The sequence below is a fragment of the Saimiri boliviensis genome, chromosome 14, assembly GCF_048565385.1.
Source record: "Saimiri boliviensis isolate mSaiBol1 chromosome 14, mSaiBol1.pri, whole genome shotgun sequence".
NCBI classification, from domain to species: domain Eukaryota; kingdom Metazoa; phylum Chordata; class Mammalia; order Primates; family Cebidae; genus Saimiri; species Saimiri boliviensis.
The window spans coordinates 58,942,266-58,961,454 of NC_133462.1; the positions used below are offsets into that span (position 1 = coordinate 58,942,266).

The 19,189-nt window shown below is 40.2% G+C and overlaps 1 protein-coding gene across 9 annotated transcripts in view; it reads left to right on the forward strand.

Annotated features, from left to right (window-relative positions):
* The window catches only part of SRGAP2 (SLIT-ROBO Rho GTPase activating protein 2), a 270,134-nt gene that overhangs the window by 137,483 nt on the left and 113,462 nt on the right, over nt 1-19,189 (forward strand). For all 9 annotated transcript variants that reach the window (XM_010341021.3, XM_003930445.4, XM_010341022.3 and 6 more), the window contains exon 4: nt 4,731-4,893. In XM_010341021.3, the coding sequence (XP_010339323.1) occupies nt 4,731-4,893 (163 nt within the window). The remainder of the gene's footprint in view (nt 1-4,730; nt 4,894-19,189) is intronic.

Consider the following 19,189-nt stretch of genomic DNA (forward strand, 5'->3'; position numbering starts at 1 on the left):
CTTGTGTATGAGATGGGTTTCCTGGATATAGCACACAGATGGGTTTTGACTTTTTATCCAATTTGCCAGTCTGTGTCTTTTGATTGGGGCATTTAGTCCATTTACATTTAAGGTTAATATTGTTATGTGTGAATTTGATCCTGTCATTTTGCTGCTAGCTGGTTATTTTGTCCATTAGTTGACACTGTTTCTTCATTGTGTTGATGCTCTTTACCATTTGGTACGTTTTTGGAGTGGCTGGTACTGGTTGTTACTTTCTATGTTTAGTGCTTCTTTTAGGAGCTCTTGTAAGGCAGGCCTGGTGGTGATGAAATCTCTGAGCAATTGCTTGTTCATAAAGGATTTTCTGTGTCCTTCGCTTATGAAGCTTAGTTTGGCTGGATATGACATTCTAGGTTGAAAGTTCTTTTCTTTAAGAATGTTGGGGGAAAAAAAAAAAAAAAAAGAATGTTGAATATTGGCCCCCACTCTCTTCTGGCTTATAGGGTTTCTGCCCAGAGATCCGCTCTGGATCTGATGGGCTTCCCTTTGTGGGTAACCTGACCTTTCTCTCTGGCTGCCCTTAACATTTTTTCTTTCAGTTCAGCCCTGGTGAATCTGACGATTATATGCCTTGGGGTTGCTCTTCTTGAGGAATATGTTTGTAGTGTTCTCTGTATTTCCTGGACTTGAATATTGGCATGCCTTGCTAGGTTGGGAAAGTTCTCCTGGATAATATCCTGAAGAGTGTTTTCCAGCTTGGATTCGTTCTCTCCGTCACATTCAGGTACACCTATCAAACATAGATTAGGTCTTTTCACATAATCCCATATTTCTTGGAGGCTTTGTTCTTTCTTTTCACTCCTTTTTCTCTAATCTTGCCTTCTCATTTTATTTCATTGAGTTGATCTTCAATCTCTGATATCCTTTCTTCTGCTTGGTCAATTCAGCTATTGGAACTTGTGTATGCTTTGCAAAGTTCTCATGTTGTGTTTTCCAGCTCTATCAATTCATTCATATTCTTCTCTAAGCTGTTTATTCTCATTAGCATTTTGTCAAACCTTTTTTCAAGGTTCTTAGTTCTTTGCATTGGGTTAGAACATGTTCTGTTAGCTCAGAGAAGTTTGTTTTTACCCACCTTCTGAAGCCTGTTTCTGTCAGTTCATCAGACTCATTCTCCATCCAGCTTTGTTCCCTTGCAAATGAGGAGTTGTGATTCCTTGGAGGAGGAGAGGTGTTCTGGTTTTGGGTGTTTTCATCATTTTTGTGCTGGTTTCTTCCCATCTTTGTGGATTTATCTACCTGTGGTCTTTGTAGTCAGTGGTTTTCGGATGGGTTCTCTGAGTGGACCTCCTTTTTGTTGATGATGAAGTTATTTCTTTCTGTTTTTTAGTTTTCTTTCTAACAGTCAGGCCCCTTTGCTGTAGGTCTGCTGGAGGTCCACTCCAAACCCTGCTTGCCTGGGGATCACCTGTGGTGGCTGCAGAACAGTAAGGGTTGCTGCCAATTTCTTCTTCTGTTATCTTTGTCCCAGAAGGATACTTGCCAGATAATCAGCCTGAGCCCTCCTTTATAATGTGTCTCTGGATATACCGGGGTCGGGGAGCTGTTTGAGGAGACAGTCCCTTATCAGAGCTCAAATGCTGAGCTGTGAGCTCTGTTGTTCCATTCAGAGCTGCTGGGCAGGTATGTTTAAGTCTGCTGCAGTGGAACTCATAACCTCCTTTTTTCCCAGGTGCTCTGTCCTGAGATGGTGGGGCTTTATAAGTTCCTGACATGCTGCTGCCTTTTTTCAGAGTTGCCCTGCCCTGCAAGGAGGTTGCCTAGTCACAGCCTGCCAGCACAGGTGTTGCTGAGCTGCTGTGGGCTCTGCGCAGCTGCTTTGTGAACTTCCTTGCATTTTTTTTTTTTTTATAGAGTTATAGTTAGAACTGCCTTGGTAATGGCGCACTGCCTCAGTAATGGCAGACTGCCGCCGTAATGGCAGATTCCCTTCCCTCCACAAAGCTGGACTATCCAGGGTCCAGCTGCGCTTGCTTGCTGCGAAACTCTCAATCCAGAGTGTTTCAGATTGCTGGTCTTTGTGGGCAGGGGATCTGCCTAGCCAGATCACCTGGTTCCCTATTTCAGCCCCCTTTTTTCCAGTTGAATGTGTGGCTCTGCCTCCCAGGTGTTCCAGGCACTAGTTGAAACAGCCACCCAGGTTTGTGTGAGTTTTTGTGTGGAGACCCATTGCACTGGCTGAACCAGCCATGGTGGAAACTCTTGGTGCTTTTCTGCCCGGGAATCTCCTGGTCTGTGGGCAGTAAAAATTCTTTTGGAAATGCGGTGGTCACTGACCCTCTGTGTTGTTCTTGCTAGGAACTGCACTCCAGAGCTGTTCCTATTTGGCCATCTTGGATCCCTCGGCACTCTTAAGAGTTAATGATTTTGGCTACAAAAGAGCAATGTCTGGGGTTGGGGGTTGGGACCTGGGTACAGGTTTAGAACAGTTTCAGTTTGTATTCTATTATTAATTGGTTTGAAGTAACTTCTTGGTATGGGTTAGACACATAATTGATTTGTCTGATGTGTTCTGAAGCCCAAGTAGGTGTAGTTTGATTATTTAATAGTTATTACTACAGAATTGGAAAAGCCTTTCTAAGTTGAAATTCATGCTTTACAAATCCCAGAACCTGGCAGCCTTTAGTGTTGAAAGGAGGCAATACTGACTCAAGAACCAAGCCACTCTCAACTCACTTTGTAGTAGGAATCTGACTGGAGGGAGGAAGAGAGGAAAGGGGAAAAAACAGATCATTATTATTTGCAGTGAAGGAGAGTACTCACTTTGGAGTTAAAGGCTTGGTTTGGATTCCTGAATTGCTACTTTTTAGCTATATGACCTTGAGCAAAGTGTTTAAAGTTTTTTAATCTACTTTTCCTCATCTGCCAAATGTGGTTAATAACACCCACCTCATCAGATACTTGTTGGGTTTAAGTCAAACAACATGTATAAAGGGCCCATACATGTGTACAGTATCCCTTGATAAATAGTACTGCAAATTATTCCTGCTTTTGTTTCTCTCCTTAAATAAATCTAACCTCCAAATTTAGAACTTTCTGTTTTTTAAGTTACTGCTAAGTTGGTAGTCAATAATTTGGATCACAATGTTTTCATTAGAAATGAGCATCTAGAGCTGGGTGCAGTGGCTGATGCCTGTAATCCCAACACTTTGGGAGGCCAGGGCAGGTGGGTCACTTGAGGTCGGGAGTTCAAGATCAGTCTGGCCAACATGGTGAAAACCCATCTCTCCTAAAAATATAAAAATTAGCTGGGTGTGATGGTGGGCACCTGTAATCTCAGCTACCAGGGATGCTGAGGCAGGAGAATCTCTTGAACCCGGGAGGCAGAGGTTGCAGTGAGCCGAGATTGTGCTACTGCACTCCAGCCTGCACGACAGAGGGAGACTGTGTGAAAGAAAGAGCAAAAGAATGAAACAAAGGAAAGAAGGAAGGAAGGAAGAAGGGAGGGAAGTGAGTATCTCAGTTTAGCGCTTGACTGCTTCACTCATGCTGAAGGACAGACAGACAGAAGAGGAGGAAGGAAGGAAGGAAGGAAGGAAGGAAATAAATGAGTATCTCAGTTTAGCATTTTACTGTTCCACTCAAATTGTAGACATTTTAGGAGCACATATGTTGATGTATGGTTTGTGTTCTTGATTGTATGAGACATGAGATCATGGCTTGATAAATGAAATCAAAACTTCCTTAGATGTGTTCTGTGGAACTCAAGCATTTTCAGTAACTTTTTAAGGGCACATGCCTCCAAAGTTGCCTTTATTGAATTCTACAATTTATAAATTTGTGGGGATTTAAGTCTGTAGTGCTCTAGTGATTTTTGTCTCTAGACAAAAATCTCTGTATTTGGTTTCTAATCCTAGAGACAAACCAAATGACTTAGTGGCTACAGTGATGGACTTCAGAGTTAGCTTAGGACTGGTCTAACCAGAGAATGCAGAACTGTTGTTCTAGTGCCTGACACCCTCTTACTTGCTGTGTTAGTCTTACTTACTGTAGACAAGTGACAACCTCTCTGAGTTTAGTTTTCTAATCAGTAGAAGGGGGATAATGGTAGTTCTTTTCTTAGAATGAAATGATAGAGCTTAGATGAGATAATACCTATAAAGCATTCACCAAGTTCTTAGAACATAGTAAGTACCTAACAGATAATCCCATTTCTCTTTCTACATCCCCTCTTCCCTTCCTCTCCTTCTTGTCCTTATTTTCTCCTTTTTTCTCCACTAAGTTTTTTAAAAGGCGGAAACTAGTCTGGATGCAGTGGCTCACACCTGTAATACCAGCACTTTGAGAGGCCAAGGCAGGGTAAATCACGAGGTCAGGAGTTTAAGACCAGCCTGGTCAAGATGGTGAAACCCCGTCTCTACTGAAAATGCAAAATTAGCCAGGAGTGGTGGCAGGCGCCTGAAATCGCAGCTACATGGGAGGCTGAGGCAGGGAATTGGCTTGAAAACCCAGGAGGTGGAGGTTGCAGTAAGCCGAGATTACGCCACTGCACTCCAGCCTGGGGAACAGAGCAAGATGCCATCTCAAAAAAATAAAAAAAAAATTAAAAAAAGGGAAAACTTGACAGGTGAGCCTTTATTTCTGGTTTGGCTTTGATTGCTGTGACTTGAGGGCATGGACTGTAGTTGTAGATGTTGCCCTGGCTGCATATCAACAATGACTTTCTTTTCCTTGATGTTTCTCCACAGGAAGGATCAGAATGTTCTCTCTCCAGTCAACTGCTGGAATCTCCTCTTAAACCAGGTGAAGCGGGAAAGCAGGGACCATACCACCCTGAGTGACATCTACCTGAATAATATTATTCCTCGATTTGTCCAAGTCAGCGAGGACTCAGGAAGACTCTTTAAAAAGGTACAGAGATATTCCTAGTCACAGAGGTTCTTGGGTGGAGCAGTGATACAATTTTAAAAATTTTATTAGATATTATGTTGATTACCCAGGTGACAAAATTATCTGTACACCAAACTCCTGTGACATGCAGTTTACCCACGTTACAAACTTGCAGATATACCCCTTGAACCTAAAATGAAAGTTGTAAAGAAAAAATAAAAGAATATCTTACTGGCCCGCTTCATAGGCTTTCCACTAGTCATTCCCTACCACATACTTGTGGAGAAAAAATATTTGAATTGGCATTCTTTTCTTCCTTTCTGAGCTGAATTAATAGTAGCCTTGGGAATGGAGTCATTTGCAAGGTACAAACTCAGGACTGGCACTGTAATTCATAATCTGCATCTATGAACAAAAACTGCGTTTTGGGAAGGTTTTCTTAAAGTGATTTGTGAAGCTGTTGAGGTTAAGGGGACTACAGTGTCATTTTATGTTTTCCTATTCTAGTTCATTTAGCAAATTCATATATGTTTATGTTTTTGGTTTAGTTTTCTTTCCAAGGTCTCATCTTGGCCAAGGTAGGCAAAAAAGTTTGATATGATATGTCTTTGTCTTTGGGTCTCTGAATGCTTTCTGAAACTCAATTGTTACCATACTTTCTTGAGTATAGGTTGAACATTTTGACTAAGGAAAACTCTAAATAATCATGAAAATCTTAAGGAGCCAATTCACCTTACCTCTCAGTGGTGGAACTAGCCTTTTGGAAACCCAGGAAGCTGTTTTCTAAGCTCTCTCAGCTTGAACTCTCAGTAAAATCGTTTATTCACGAGGTTTAGTTACAGACAGCGGTGAAGGCCCCAACCATTGTATGTGATATGCCATGTCTACCATTTAAGTTTGACATTCCTAGAAGACTTTCCAGAAAGCAAATAATCTTCCTATAAGTTACAGGTAGAAAGAGATTATAGAGGGCTATTTAGAATTCATCAGTTTCCAGGTGACAAAATCCATTATTAATATTTGAAAGTGTGAGAGAAAGGACTCTGATAACAGGACTGTAGTCTACATAGTCAAAGCGCTTGATTGTTTTCCAATTCTCAGTTAGGAAGTTTTCTAGATTTTACCAGATCTGGAATTAATACCTGATTTTTTTCTGTAATTACCCACTTGATCAAATAACTGAGCTGGAATCTTCTATCTACCTAATTGCATCCATGAAGGTGTTTTTCCTATGTCTTAGAGACAGAATATTGAGAAAAATCACCTAAGAAAGAAAGAAGGCAGAGAAAGATAACTCCTCCCAGAGCTCACTGGCTATTTTTAGTAGCCTGGCTGTGCTGTGGCTGGGGCCACACCGCATTTTAGGGTGAGAGTACTTCTCACCATCTCCTCCATGGTTTCCAGCATCAGCTTCAGCTTGCTTGTTATTAATTTGAATTATTCTTCAATACTTGGTGATGTGTGTGTGTGACTAAAATGAAAACCTATTTAGGTGAAATTTTGACAGTTCATCTCTATGACCTTGACAGCCACTTAGACTATCTCAAGAAGGAAAGGGCTTGACTGATCACTTCCTTCTCTGTTTTTTTTTGTTCATCTGAGAAAAAAACTTTTATAAGATCTGTTCACCTTGTTAGACTTCACCCAGTCTCTCAGCTCTCTTTTCTCCCAACCTTAGAAGATTAGAGAAAAACCAAGCTGAGAGAATTTAATAGCCTCTCCAGATCTCAGAGGTGCTTATACTGAAGGCAGCCAGATATCAAAGCCACAAGTGTTCCTGACTCTTCAAGTGCCATACGCATATTTAACCAAAGGCCTAAGTGCATGGCATATACACAAGGTGTGGGGCACATGACCTCCAGAAAAAAAATTCATCTGTGAATGATGTTCCTAGTCATGGGCTCAGTTTTGACCTCCTTAAGCTGTGTATTACTATGCTAGATTGTGAGGAAAAACTTGTTATTTCTCACAGGACTGTTCATGTATTACATCTCACTGAAGAAAAGTATGTCTATCATAATTTAATAGCTATATGCATTTTTACAAACTGAATTCACACCTGTGTAACTAGCACCCAGACCAAGAAACAGAACATTTCTGTACCCTAGAAACCCCCTCATATTCCCTTCTAGTCATCTCGCCACCCTAAATCCCCAAGGACAATGACTTTCCTGACTTTTAACAGCAGAGATTAGCTTTGCTTGTTTTCAAACCTTATATAAATAGAATTGCACAGTATGTACTCTTTTGTGTCTGGTTTCTTTCACTCAATATTATTTGTGAGATTTATTCATACTGTTGTATATAGTTGCAGCATCATAGGACTTTCTCTTGATCTTTGTAACTTTGAATTGATTAAGTTGTAGTTGATTAGAGACAGGCATGGGGTTGTTGAATGGCAATGATTACTATCCCACAGAGTGAATCATCTCTTTTCTCCCTCCCTTACGGGTTCCCATGTAGGCAGAGAACTCTAAGGTAGAAGCTGGTTGGCACATCGTAAAAATAGATTCAGCCAAGCACAGTGGCTCATGCCTGTAATCCCAACAACTCAGGAGGTCAAGGTGGGAAAATGGCTTGAAACCAGAAGTTCAAGAACAACCTGGGCAACATAACAAGACCTTGTCTCTAAAAAAATTTTAAAAGTTAGCTGGGCATGGTGGCCTGTTCTGGTAGCCACCGCTACTTGGGAGGCTGAGGTGGTAGTATTACATCAGTCCAGGAGTTTGAGGATGCAGTGAGCTGTAATCATGCCATTCTACTCCAGCCTGGACAACAGAGCGAGACCTCATAGTTTGAGAATGCAGTGAGCTGTGATCATGCCACTGAACTCCAGCCTGGGCAACAGAGTGAGACCCTGACACACACACACACACACACACACACACACACACACACACACACATTCCTTCTGTTTCGACTGGATAAAGAGCCTCTCTGCTTTCTAGTAATGGGCAAAGAAACATTCTTCACACCCCACCCCTGTTTTGTTTAGAGTGTGTTGCACATGAAGAATTCGAATCCTACTGGTTAAGATATAGTATCAGATAAGAGACCTAAGGAATGTCCTTGGCCATTCTGTAGTTTCATGAATCTTTCCTGGGACTTGTTTTGTGCTGTCAGAAGAAAGGTCTTTTCCAAGTGATTCTTTCTTTTGGGCCTAGTTCTGCTTTAATGACTTGGACAATGACTTCTTTCTATACCTCAGTTCCTTAAACTTTAAAAAAAGAGTGTGGTCTATACGCTCTCCATGGTGCCTTCCAAATCAGGATACCACAGTTCTGTGATGATAAGGGGATCCTACACTGGGGGCTTCCTTCTGGTTGTGAGGTTACCTTTGTGAAATTATGACAGGTAAACTGTAATCCCAGAGATAAGGACAAACAAAAGTGAATATGGGTGTGGAGAGGGCTAGCTTAAGCAAATGAAGACCACATTTCTTGAGGAATGAAACATTCTTTCAGATGCTGATATCTACAGTGTCAGCAAACAAGAAATACCAAATTGGTATTCAAATATATAAAATGGATACATTTTACTAGTAAATTTGGCTCCTGTGCTAAAAGAAACCATTTCTCTGGGGACATAGGGTTAGAAAAGATACCTTAATTTTTGGTATGGCTGTAGATTCCTGTGCTTTATGCGATTTTGAGTCTGTCTCTAGCAAAAGTCAACATTTTAAAAAATCTTTTTTTAATCTATAAAACTTAAGTAATTCACTGCAAAAGTTATGATAATAGAAGCCTGAGCAGCATAGCAAGACTCCATCTCTACCCTCTCCCTCCCAAAAAAAATTAGCCAGGCATGATGGTACACACACTAGGTAGGTAGGCCCACCTACTCAGGAGGCTGAGGCAGGAAGGATTGCTTGAGCCCAGGATTTTGAAGCTACGGTAATCTAAATCATGCCACTGTACTTTAGCCTGAGTAACAGACCAAGACTCTGTCTCTTTAAAACAAAAAAAAAAAAAAGAGAGAGAGAGAGAGAGAGAGAGGGCTAGGCACGATGGCTCACATCTATAATCCCAGCACTTTGGGAGGCCGAGCTGGGCAGATCACCTGAGATCAGGAGTTCAAGACGAGCCTGGCAAACATGGTGAAATCCCTTCTCTACAAAAATACAAACATTAGCCATGCAAGATGAGGGGTGCCTGTAATTCCAGCTACCTCAGAGGCTGTTGTGGGAGAATCGCTTAAACCGGTGAGGCGGAGGTTGCAGTGAGCAGAGATTATGCCATTGCACTCCAGCCTGGGCCACTGAGTGAGACTTTGTCTCAAAAGTGAGAGAGAGAGAGAGAGATTAAGAAAAATGAGATGAGGCTAGTGTTTAACTCCAGTCACCTGGCTCTAGAAGCCAACGTTTTCATCTACGCACTGTATTAGGATTCTCTAAGTATGTTGTACAGAGATGAGAAAATCCTGGACTTTCTCTTTTCCTTTGAATTCAGATATTTCACTTAGTTATAGAATTAGCCTAATTTTTTCTTATGCACATAAACCTTCAAAGAGTGTGGAGATGTTGAACATCAACATTGGATTATTTTTCCTACCTGGGTTCAGGGCAAGTAGCTGGAAGTTGGGAATGAAATAGGGCAGCGTGTTTACACTCCCCAGGGGCAGAATATCTCTGCCTTCTGTAGAGGGAAACAAGGACTCATTAAATGTGAGAACTAGCCAAATATCTGGCTCACAGTTAATTTAGCTAATTTGGGGATGTCAGGGTTGCTATACAATTGGCCCCTCTATGCTATTGAACCCTCTTAAGGGATGCTTTTTGCTAGCCCTCTGGTTTGTGGTAATTCTGCTGGGACATATTTTACATTTTGCATGAAGCTATGTTGGAGATTCCTTTAGCTAAATATAGCATCTGGAGAATGCAGCCTCCTGTCCACAGCTTAGAAACAGACTGACTTTGTCTAGGACTCCAGGGAAAATTGAGCCCGTTTGGTGCTCCTGACATCTCCTTTCATGTAATGAAAGCTCAGTCTGTCTAACCTCTGTTGGAACCAAGGTTTGGGCAAATATTATTGCTACCACCTTCATTTGTTTAATGCGGTGGCTTCAAAAACCATGGCCAAAACCTGCCAAGTTTGACTCCCATCTCCCTGTGGTCTCTGTGAGAGGCATGTTCTAAGGAAGCCCACCAAAAACAGAAATAATGTTTCCGCTTTGCTCAGTTTAAACTGAAATAAACTTGGGTGTGCTTTTTTCTGTGGGAGAGAGGATAATCCTGTTTTCTCTTTTTACTTAGCTGGAGCACGCTGAAACTACCCCTGACTTTGCTTTCTCAAATCCCTGTTTCTAGCTCTTCACAGCTGCTCACACTTAATCTTGGAAGCTGGTCACTTCAGACAGTGCTAAGACTCAGTTGCTTCCTTGTTTTTATAGCACTCCGGTGAACTGTACTCCTTTTTTGCCATTAGGATGCTTAAGTTACTGTGGCAAAAACTTAGGTTAAATTGAAGAAGCCAAGTCAGATTCTCTGTAGACCAGTAGCTTTCAACTTTGCCTGGGCATGAAAGTTACTTGGGGAGTTTAAAAAAAATCTTTGTGACCTTGAATAAACAAAGGTTTCTTAGGATATAAAAAGCATGAACTATAAAATTTTAAAAAGGATAAATCAGACTTCATCAAGTCTTGGACTTTTGTTCTTGGAAAGACTTTATTTAGAAAATGAAAGACAAGATGCAGACCATGAGAAAATATTTATAATATGTATCTGACAAGGAATTATGTTAGAATATAGAATAAAGAACTCTGAGAACTCAGTATGTAGGCAGAAAGTTGCCCAGGTGCCAAGGCAAGAGACTGTGAAGGCACAATCTGTCCCAGTATAATAGATAACAGATTACTTAGTTTTAACAATGACACCAAATATATTTAGAAACAATCATATATTAAATTATATAATCAATCTTATTAAATCATTATTCTTTATTATTAATATTTAGTATTATAGCATAAAAACATTTTAGTCTTATAGTATAGAAACAACCAGGTGAAATAGAATTAGGAACCAAAGGGACATTGTGAGAAGTGATCAGGAGATGAGACTGAGAGCCTCGTGATAGCGCTAGTGCCTGGGAAGGTGCCCTGTTACTTAGCAGGCAGGCCTTGCAGTAGCCCCAGTGCCTGGGAAGGCACCCGCTACTTAGCAGGCCATGAAGAGGAGTTTCCCTTTCTCTGGGGGAGTTCAGAGAACACTCTGCTCTGCCCGGCTCATGAGGAAGGCCTGACATTAGCCAGGCCTGCCTGCAGACATCCAGGGGCTTAAATGCCTTTCTGTGTTGCTGTGCACCGATGGTCGCCATCCTTGACCACTTTCATGTTCCACTTTCCCACCTGGCTCTCCTTTTAAGTTCTTAGAAGTTGTGAGAAGTAGCAGTAGGGGAATCCTAAAAGCCTTTGATCTTTCTGATAAGTGTGTAGAAAAATGCTGACATGTGTGCCTCTCTCCCTTGCAGCGGCTACCTGAAAGGGAAGGGCCCCCTGTACTGTAATAAGACAAACTACCCAGATTTTAAAAAATGGAAAAAAATTAATAAACATTTCATGAATAAAAATATATACATGGCCAATCAGCACATGAAAATATGCTCAGTATCATCAATCATCTTGGAAGTGCAAGTTAATACTGTAAGATGATACACCATAGCCTCACTAGGATGGTTAAAATTAAAGCAGCTGGCAATACCAAGTGTTAAGAAAGTCAGCCGAACCCTCATATATTGCTGGTGAGAGTGTGAAAATCATACAACCACTTTGGAAAATAGTTTGGCAATTTCTTATGAGGTTACGTATGTACTTATGTCTTATGACCCAGTAATTCCAGGTATTTATAGGCATTTACCCAAGAGAAATAAAAGCATATGTCTAAACAAAGACTTGCACCTGAATATTCATAAAACTTTTGTGATGGGCTGAGTAATGCTCCCCTCAAAAAAAAAAGAGGTCCATATTCTAACCTCTGGAACCTGTGAATGTTACCTAATGCATGTAATAATGTAATAGTTTGCAAGTATGACTAATTTCTGGATCTTGTGATGGGGATATCATGCTTGATTAGCCAGGTGGGCCCTAAATGCAATCACAAATGTCCTCATAAGAAGGAGATTACAGATAAAAGAGAGGAAGGTCATGTGATAGAAGCAAAGGGAAGCAGAGTCATAGAGAGAGGATGCTATGCCGCTGGCTTTGAATACAGAGGAAGTGGCTGTGAGCCAATGAATACAGCTCTAGATGCTGTAAAAGGCAAGGAAACGGATTCTTTCTGAGAGCCTCCGGAGCAGAAGCAGCCCTGCTGACACATTGGTTTCAGCCCAGTGAAATTGGTTTTGGAGTTCTGACCTCCAGAACTCTAAGAGAACAAATGTATGTTGTTTTAAGCTACTACATTTGCGTAATTGGTTACAGCTTCCATAGGTACTTTATTCGTAGTAGCCCAAACTGGAAACAACCCAAATGTCCATCAACAGAAGAATGGAAAAACATATCGTGGTGTATCCGTATATTAATACTACTCAGCAATAAGAAGAAGGGAAATGCTGATACAATGTAAATGAGCTCAAAAAACACTATGTTGATAAAAAGAAGCCAAGCACAATGAGTACATTCTGTATGATTCCATTTCTATAAAATTTTAGAAAAGACAAATCTGAACTATATGATAGAGAATAGGTCATTGATTGCCTTGCAGCCAGGGTGGGGATGAAGGATTGACTGCTAAGGGACACAAGGGAATTTGTAGGGTTTTTATAGCCTACATTATATAACATTTTAAATGACGTTTTATAACATTTTTATAATGTTATATAATCTTGATCATGGTGGCACATTAGACAGGATTTATAGTATTGAACACTGAAAGTATGGTGTACATTTTATTTTATGTAAATGATGCATCAATAAAGTTGATCCAATTTGAAAATACCCATGCCAAGGCCCTACCCCAGGACAATTGAGTCAGTGTTTCTGGAATAGGGCCTGGGTGATTGTTGCCTACAGCCAGGGCTGAGAATCACTGCTGCACTGTTTTCCATCTTGGGGAAACTACAGAGCACAGAGAATATCTGAAGCTCTAAGGTCCTGTCTATCTGTATGTGAGCCATGTTTGCCTCTGCAACAGACAGTGTTAAAGCATCTAGGCTAGTTTAGGCAACCCATTGTAGTTTCTTTTTTTTTTTTTTTTTTTGAACTCTACCCATATATATATATATATATATATATATATATATATATATTTTTTTTTTTTTTTTTTTTTTTTTTTTTTTTAATGAGACGGAGTTTCGCTCTTGTTACCCAGGCTGGAGTGCAATGGCGCGATCTCGGCTCACCGCAACCTCCGCCTCCTGGGTTCAGGCAATTCTCCTGCCTCAGCCTCCTGAGTAGCTGGGATTACAGGCACGTGCCACCATGCCCAGCTGATTTTTTGTATTTTTAGTAGAGACGGGGTTTCACCATGTTGACCAGGATGGTCTCGATCTCTTGACCTCGTGATCCACCCGCCTCGGCCTCCCAAAGTGCTGGGATTACAGGCGTGAGCCACCGCGCCCGGCTTCTACCCTTATATTTTATTAAAAGGGCAAACATCGTGAATTAACCCAGCTGCTTACTTGAATTACAAAAGTAACATGATTCAATATGAAAATAAGAAACTGTCTACAAATCTCTGACAGTAATAAATTGCAATATACAATGCATACAGGAGTCATACAGAGCAACAAACTCTTGTACAAAACAAAAATATTTTAATACCTTTAAAATCCAAATTTTTCTTTAAAATCATTCATGAAAAAGATTCTCAAGTCAGAATTAACACCTCAATTAGTCAAGCATCAGGAAGCTACATTACAGCTATTTAATATACAAAGATACATCTTTTCACCAGTCATTTCCTTCTGATGTGGTTTCTTACTTTATTCTTGGAGGGTGAGGAAGGGTGAAGTTAACTTCAGATAAGCTAATCTGGTGACAAAGGGTGAATCTGGCTTTCTTCACACTGCAGGAAGTGGAGATTTCAAGAAGAGTGCTGAGGAAGGAATGTAAGAGGCTCAGTTAATACTTTTCTCCAAGGCCCTCAGATGTTAAACATGTCCTTTTGCCATTAGTGATCACAAGAACATTGCCACAACAGTCAGATTTCTTTTCACAGTAAGGAAATGAGCGTGGTAGTTAAAAAGGATAAAGGAGATTTACAGCTAAAAGCAGTGCATGTTACCTATCTGGTATCCCTTTGGACTGGGATAGGATTTCCTATGGTGTGTTTTGAGTCCACCTGTTTGGCATGTGTGAGGAGAGAGGATGATGGTAATGTGAGAAGGCATGTTGGGTGGCGTGATGGTGATAAATAAGAAGAGGAGAAGAAATGACCCACAAGGCTGGTATAGTTGAATGTCCCTGGTAGGTGCTGTTGATTGAGAATGGAGGAAGTGTGGTTTTCCAAAGGCTGTGTCCCTGTGCTCTGGCCCCTTGAGAAAGCGTTTAACTTTTGGGAGAAGGAGTAGATGGAGTGATTTAACTCTCCCTCCCTTCCCCATCCACCATATCCCTCCTGCTTCTCTGAACTCAGTATCAGTTATTGGACTGAATTTCTTCCACATTATGGCATGGTCACTAACAGTGTTGTACAGTGCTTTACAGACAGCTGTTCCAGTTGCCCAATTTATCTTGTTGGTAGCAAAAATCTATTCTAATTAATTGAGCTTTATTTTCTCATATCTGATGAAAAGATCCTCTTTGGAGAAAAGAATAGGATGTGAAGCTGAGCTTATTTGAGTAGGGGATGGAAGGCTGCCAGCTACTTCAAAGGTATCTCTGCTGATAAGGGGCGTCAGGTTTGCTGCCAAAGCCAACACTGATGGGAGCTTTGCAGCGAGTGTTGTTGGGGGTGTTTTAGCTTCGGTTTCTGTGACACTGGGTCAGCAGCATCTGTGTGCTCTCCCTTGAGGCTGCTCTCTGGGTGGTCCAGGCATTTTTTGGGACTTAGGAAGATGTAGCTGAAAGGGAATGTGTGCATCAAAGATGTCTGTAGTCTTTTGCTTAGGTTAGTTTGTGTGTTTGCCTTTTTGGTGTTTTAGTTCTTAGGTATCTGCCTTTTCTGAAAGAGCTCAAGGTGCTATATTTAGAACATTCAAAGGTATAATAGTACTTTGATTTGTATAAATCAAAGGATTATTACGGGAATCTGAAGAGGAATGGAATATGGGAAATGGAACATGGGAAAGAGATGCAGTAGACAGAAAATAAAAGTGTCCATTTGCAACCTTGTATTTGAATACTATCTTAAATTAGGAGATTATACTAATTTAGTAAGTATTTCAATGAATGCTATATACATAGCATCATGCTGCTAGGTGCTTAAAAGAGCTTGAAAATCAAATTGAGGAGTAAGATTTACCTCCCAAGGGAGCTTGGGGTTTTTGGTTTATTTAGATCTCTCAAAACATTCTGTGGGATATGATGACAAAATAATAATAGTAATCTTTCATAAAATGTGCACTATGAATACCATCCACTGTAGTAGGCCCTAGATGTGTATTTTCTCTGAACCTGTCATGTATTTTACAAAGTTTTTCCCCTAAACTATTTGTGAAAGTATAAAATACTTAGAGAAAGTGTACATATTATAAAGTGTACAGCTCAATGAATTTTTAGAAACTGAACACAACTATATAATCAGCACACCGATGAAGAAAGAATGTTACTAGTATCCCATCAACCCTCCTTCTTCCCACTTCACATCATTACTCTCTAAAGGGTAGTCACTATCCTGACTTTTAACACAATGTAAGTATTTTCCCATTTAAAAATTTGTTTATATAAATGGAATCATAATTTTTTCAACAATTTAAATATGTCACTCTTTTGTCTTCTGGCCTCCATTATTTCTGATGAGAAATTAGCTATGGTTCTTGGCTTCTTATTATTGCTTACTTCTATGTAATATATCATCTTTTTGTTTGTTCGTTTTAAAGAGATGGAGTTTCTGTTGCCCGGGCTGGAGTCCCATGTCATGATACAGCTCACTGTAGACTTGAACATCTGTGATCAAGCAGTCCTTCCATCTTGGCCTCCCAAAGTGTCGGGATTACAGGCGTGAGCCACCGTGCCCACCTTTCTTTATGTGGCTGCTTCTATTGTTTCTTTTTTATCTTTGGTTTTTAGTAGTTTGACTATCATAAAAGTGTAAGCATGGTTTTCATTGTATTCATTTGGCTTGGATAAATATAATACCCAGACAATCCCTGATCTGTAGGATATCTAATTTGTAGAAATTGTAGGAAAAATATCAAATTTTTCCTCAATTTGAGAAAAATTTTTGGCAAATCTTTTTTTCTGTCCCATCTCCTTCCTGTTTTGCTTTGATATCAACTGCATGTATGTTAGAAAACTGCTTGATTCACTCCCACAGCTTGTTGATGTTCTGTTCATTTTTTCAAACTTTTGTTGTCCATATGCTTTAGTTTAGATGATTTCTAAAGTTTACCAATTTGGCTGGGCATGATGGCTCATACCTGTAATCCTAGCACTTTGGGAGGCCAAGGTGGGCAGATCACTTGAGGTCTGGAGTTTGAGACCAGCCTGGCTAACATGCTGAAACCCCGTCTCTACTAAAAATACAAAAATTAGCTGGGCTTGGTAGTGCCAACCTTAATCCCAGCTACTCAGGAGGCTTAGGCAGGAGAATTGCTTGAACCTGGAAGGTGGAGGTTGCAGTGAGCTGAGATCGTGCCATTGCTCTCCAGCCTGGGCAACACAGTGAGACTCCATCTGAAAAATAATTACCAATTATTTCTTTTGTTCATCTAAGGTATTATAAATGCCATCCAATGAATTTTTTTTATTTCAGATAGTTGGGTTTGTTTTGGTTTTGGTTTTGGTTTTGGTTTTTTGAGATGGAGACTTGCTTTGTCACATAGGCTGGAGTGCAGTGGTACGATCATAGCTCACTGTACCCTCAAACTCCCGGGCTCAAGTGAAGCTCACACCTCAGCTTCTCATGTGTCTGAGACTACAGGTGTGTACCATCATGCTTGGCCACTTCTTTTAGAGATGGGTTCTCACTGTGTTGTCTAGGCTAGACTTGAACTTGGGGGCTAAAGTGATCCTTTCCCCTCAGCCTTTCAATTATTATCTGTATATTCTTAAAACATACTGGCAATTACTTAAAAATTCTTGTCCACTGTTTTTAACATTGATATTATATGTGGGTCTGTTTATTGATTTTCCTGTGACCGTGAGTCACATTTATTTTTTGTACATGCCTGCTAATCTTTTATTGCATATTGGACATCATAGATAATATATTATAGAAACTCTAGGTGTACTTATCTTCCTTTGAAGAGTATGAAGTTTTGTTCTAGGAGGCTATTAAATTACTGGTTGATCACCTTGAACTTGTAACAAAGTTACAAAGTATAAGCCCGCCAAAGGGGGCTTGGCTTTATACTTTGTTATAGTGTATATATTTTGGTTTTGCCCTTTGTCTTAGAATATGCTATATACTTAAGGTATGGCCTTTCTGGGGTTTCCATAGGAAGCCCAAGATGTTTATCAAGCCCCTCTAACTTAGCAGGCTTTGAATGCCAAATTCTACTGTGCCTACAGTAGGCAGTGTTTAAGACAACCAACTATCCTGTTTGCCTTGGCCTGAGGGGGTTCCTAGGACATGAGACTTTTAGTTTTACCTGTTCTACTGTTGATGGTATTTGGGTAGTTTTCAGTTTGAGGCTATTGTAAATAATGCTGTTATAAACATTATGTTGGAAATTTATTCTTTCTAATGTATGGTTGAACCTGGTCACAAGCCAGGCTTTAAGAATAGTGAATTCAAAACCTTCTTTTCTCCCTCTGTCTCTCTCCTTCTCTCCCTCCTCTGTTTGTCTCTCTCCCTCTCCCGCCTTCCTTCTCCCCTTCTCCCTTCCCTTTCCTCTCTCCTTTTCCTCTTTCCTTCTTCCTCTCCTTGTTTGCTCCCTCCCTTCCTTCCCTCTATTCTTTTAAATAATCTTTTAAAATGTATAGCACATGTATGTTATAGAAAATTTTAAAATACAGAAAGCAAAAAATATGATTTTAAAAGCAGGTTTATTGTACATACTATTTTGTAACCTACTGTTTTAGTCAAGATCTTCCCCTTTACATTTCAATAAACTTTCATCTCACCTAATACCCAGGCCATGTAAAGATTTCATTAATTGCCCCAAAAATCTCCTTGACAACTGATTTGTCCAAGCCAGTATCTAATGCACACTGGTTTTATGTCCCTTACGTGTACTTTAATCTAGTCTTGTTTTCTTTCCATGACACTGATTTATTGAAGAGACCAAGCCAGGTGTCCTGCAAAATATCCTGTCTTCTAAATTTGCCTAGTTGTTTACTTGTGTTGTTAAGCTTCTGCCTGTATCCCATATTTTCTGTAAATTAGAAGTTGGTTCTAAAGCGCCAAATGAATTCAGCTGACTTAGAATGTATAAGTGATGTTAGTTCTTCACGTAGCATCACAGCAGGAAATACATAACATCTAGTTAGTCCACCAATAGTGATGCGAATATTGGCACCCTCTAGAATAGAGTGGTGATAGTGTGACCCTTCCATTTTCTAGCTACATTTTTTTTCCTCACATAAAAGAAACCTGATTGTAAGGTGTTATTCATGGTGCCAGCCTACAAATATTGGGTGCTAGTTCAGTCATTCATTTGATAATTTTAAACAAGTTACTTTTTGTCATCACTGTACCTTTCTTACTTGACTGTAAGATGCCTCTCTGAGGCCGGGCACAGTGACTCATGCCTGTAATCCCAGCACTTTGGGAGGCTGATGTGGGTGGATCACCTGAGGTCAGGAGTTTGAGACCAGCCTGACCAACATGGTGAAACCCTGTCTCTACTAAAAATACAAAAAATAGCCAAGTGTGGTAGGTGGCTGTAGTCCCAGCTACTCAAGAGGCTGAGGCAGGAGAATTGCTTGAACCTGGGAGGTGGAGGTTTCAGTGAGCCGAGATTATGCCATTGTACTCTAGCCTAGGCAACAAGAGTGAAACTCCAACTCAAAAAAAAAAAAAAAAAAAAAAAGATGCCTCTCTGAGAAAAGGAGAGGATTATTAATATCATCAGGCATCATGCAAATAGTAGTTTGTAAAAACGTATTTGTCTCGGGAGAAAGTACACACACTAATAATGTGCAAACTGACTAGGTATCTATTAGAATCACAGCAATAATTTTTTTAAAAAAGCATAATTCTAAATGAGTGCTAACCATGCCGAGGGACTGTGCTAGGTGCTTTACATGTATTAACCTATTTAATCTCATCACAACAACA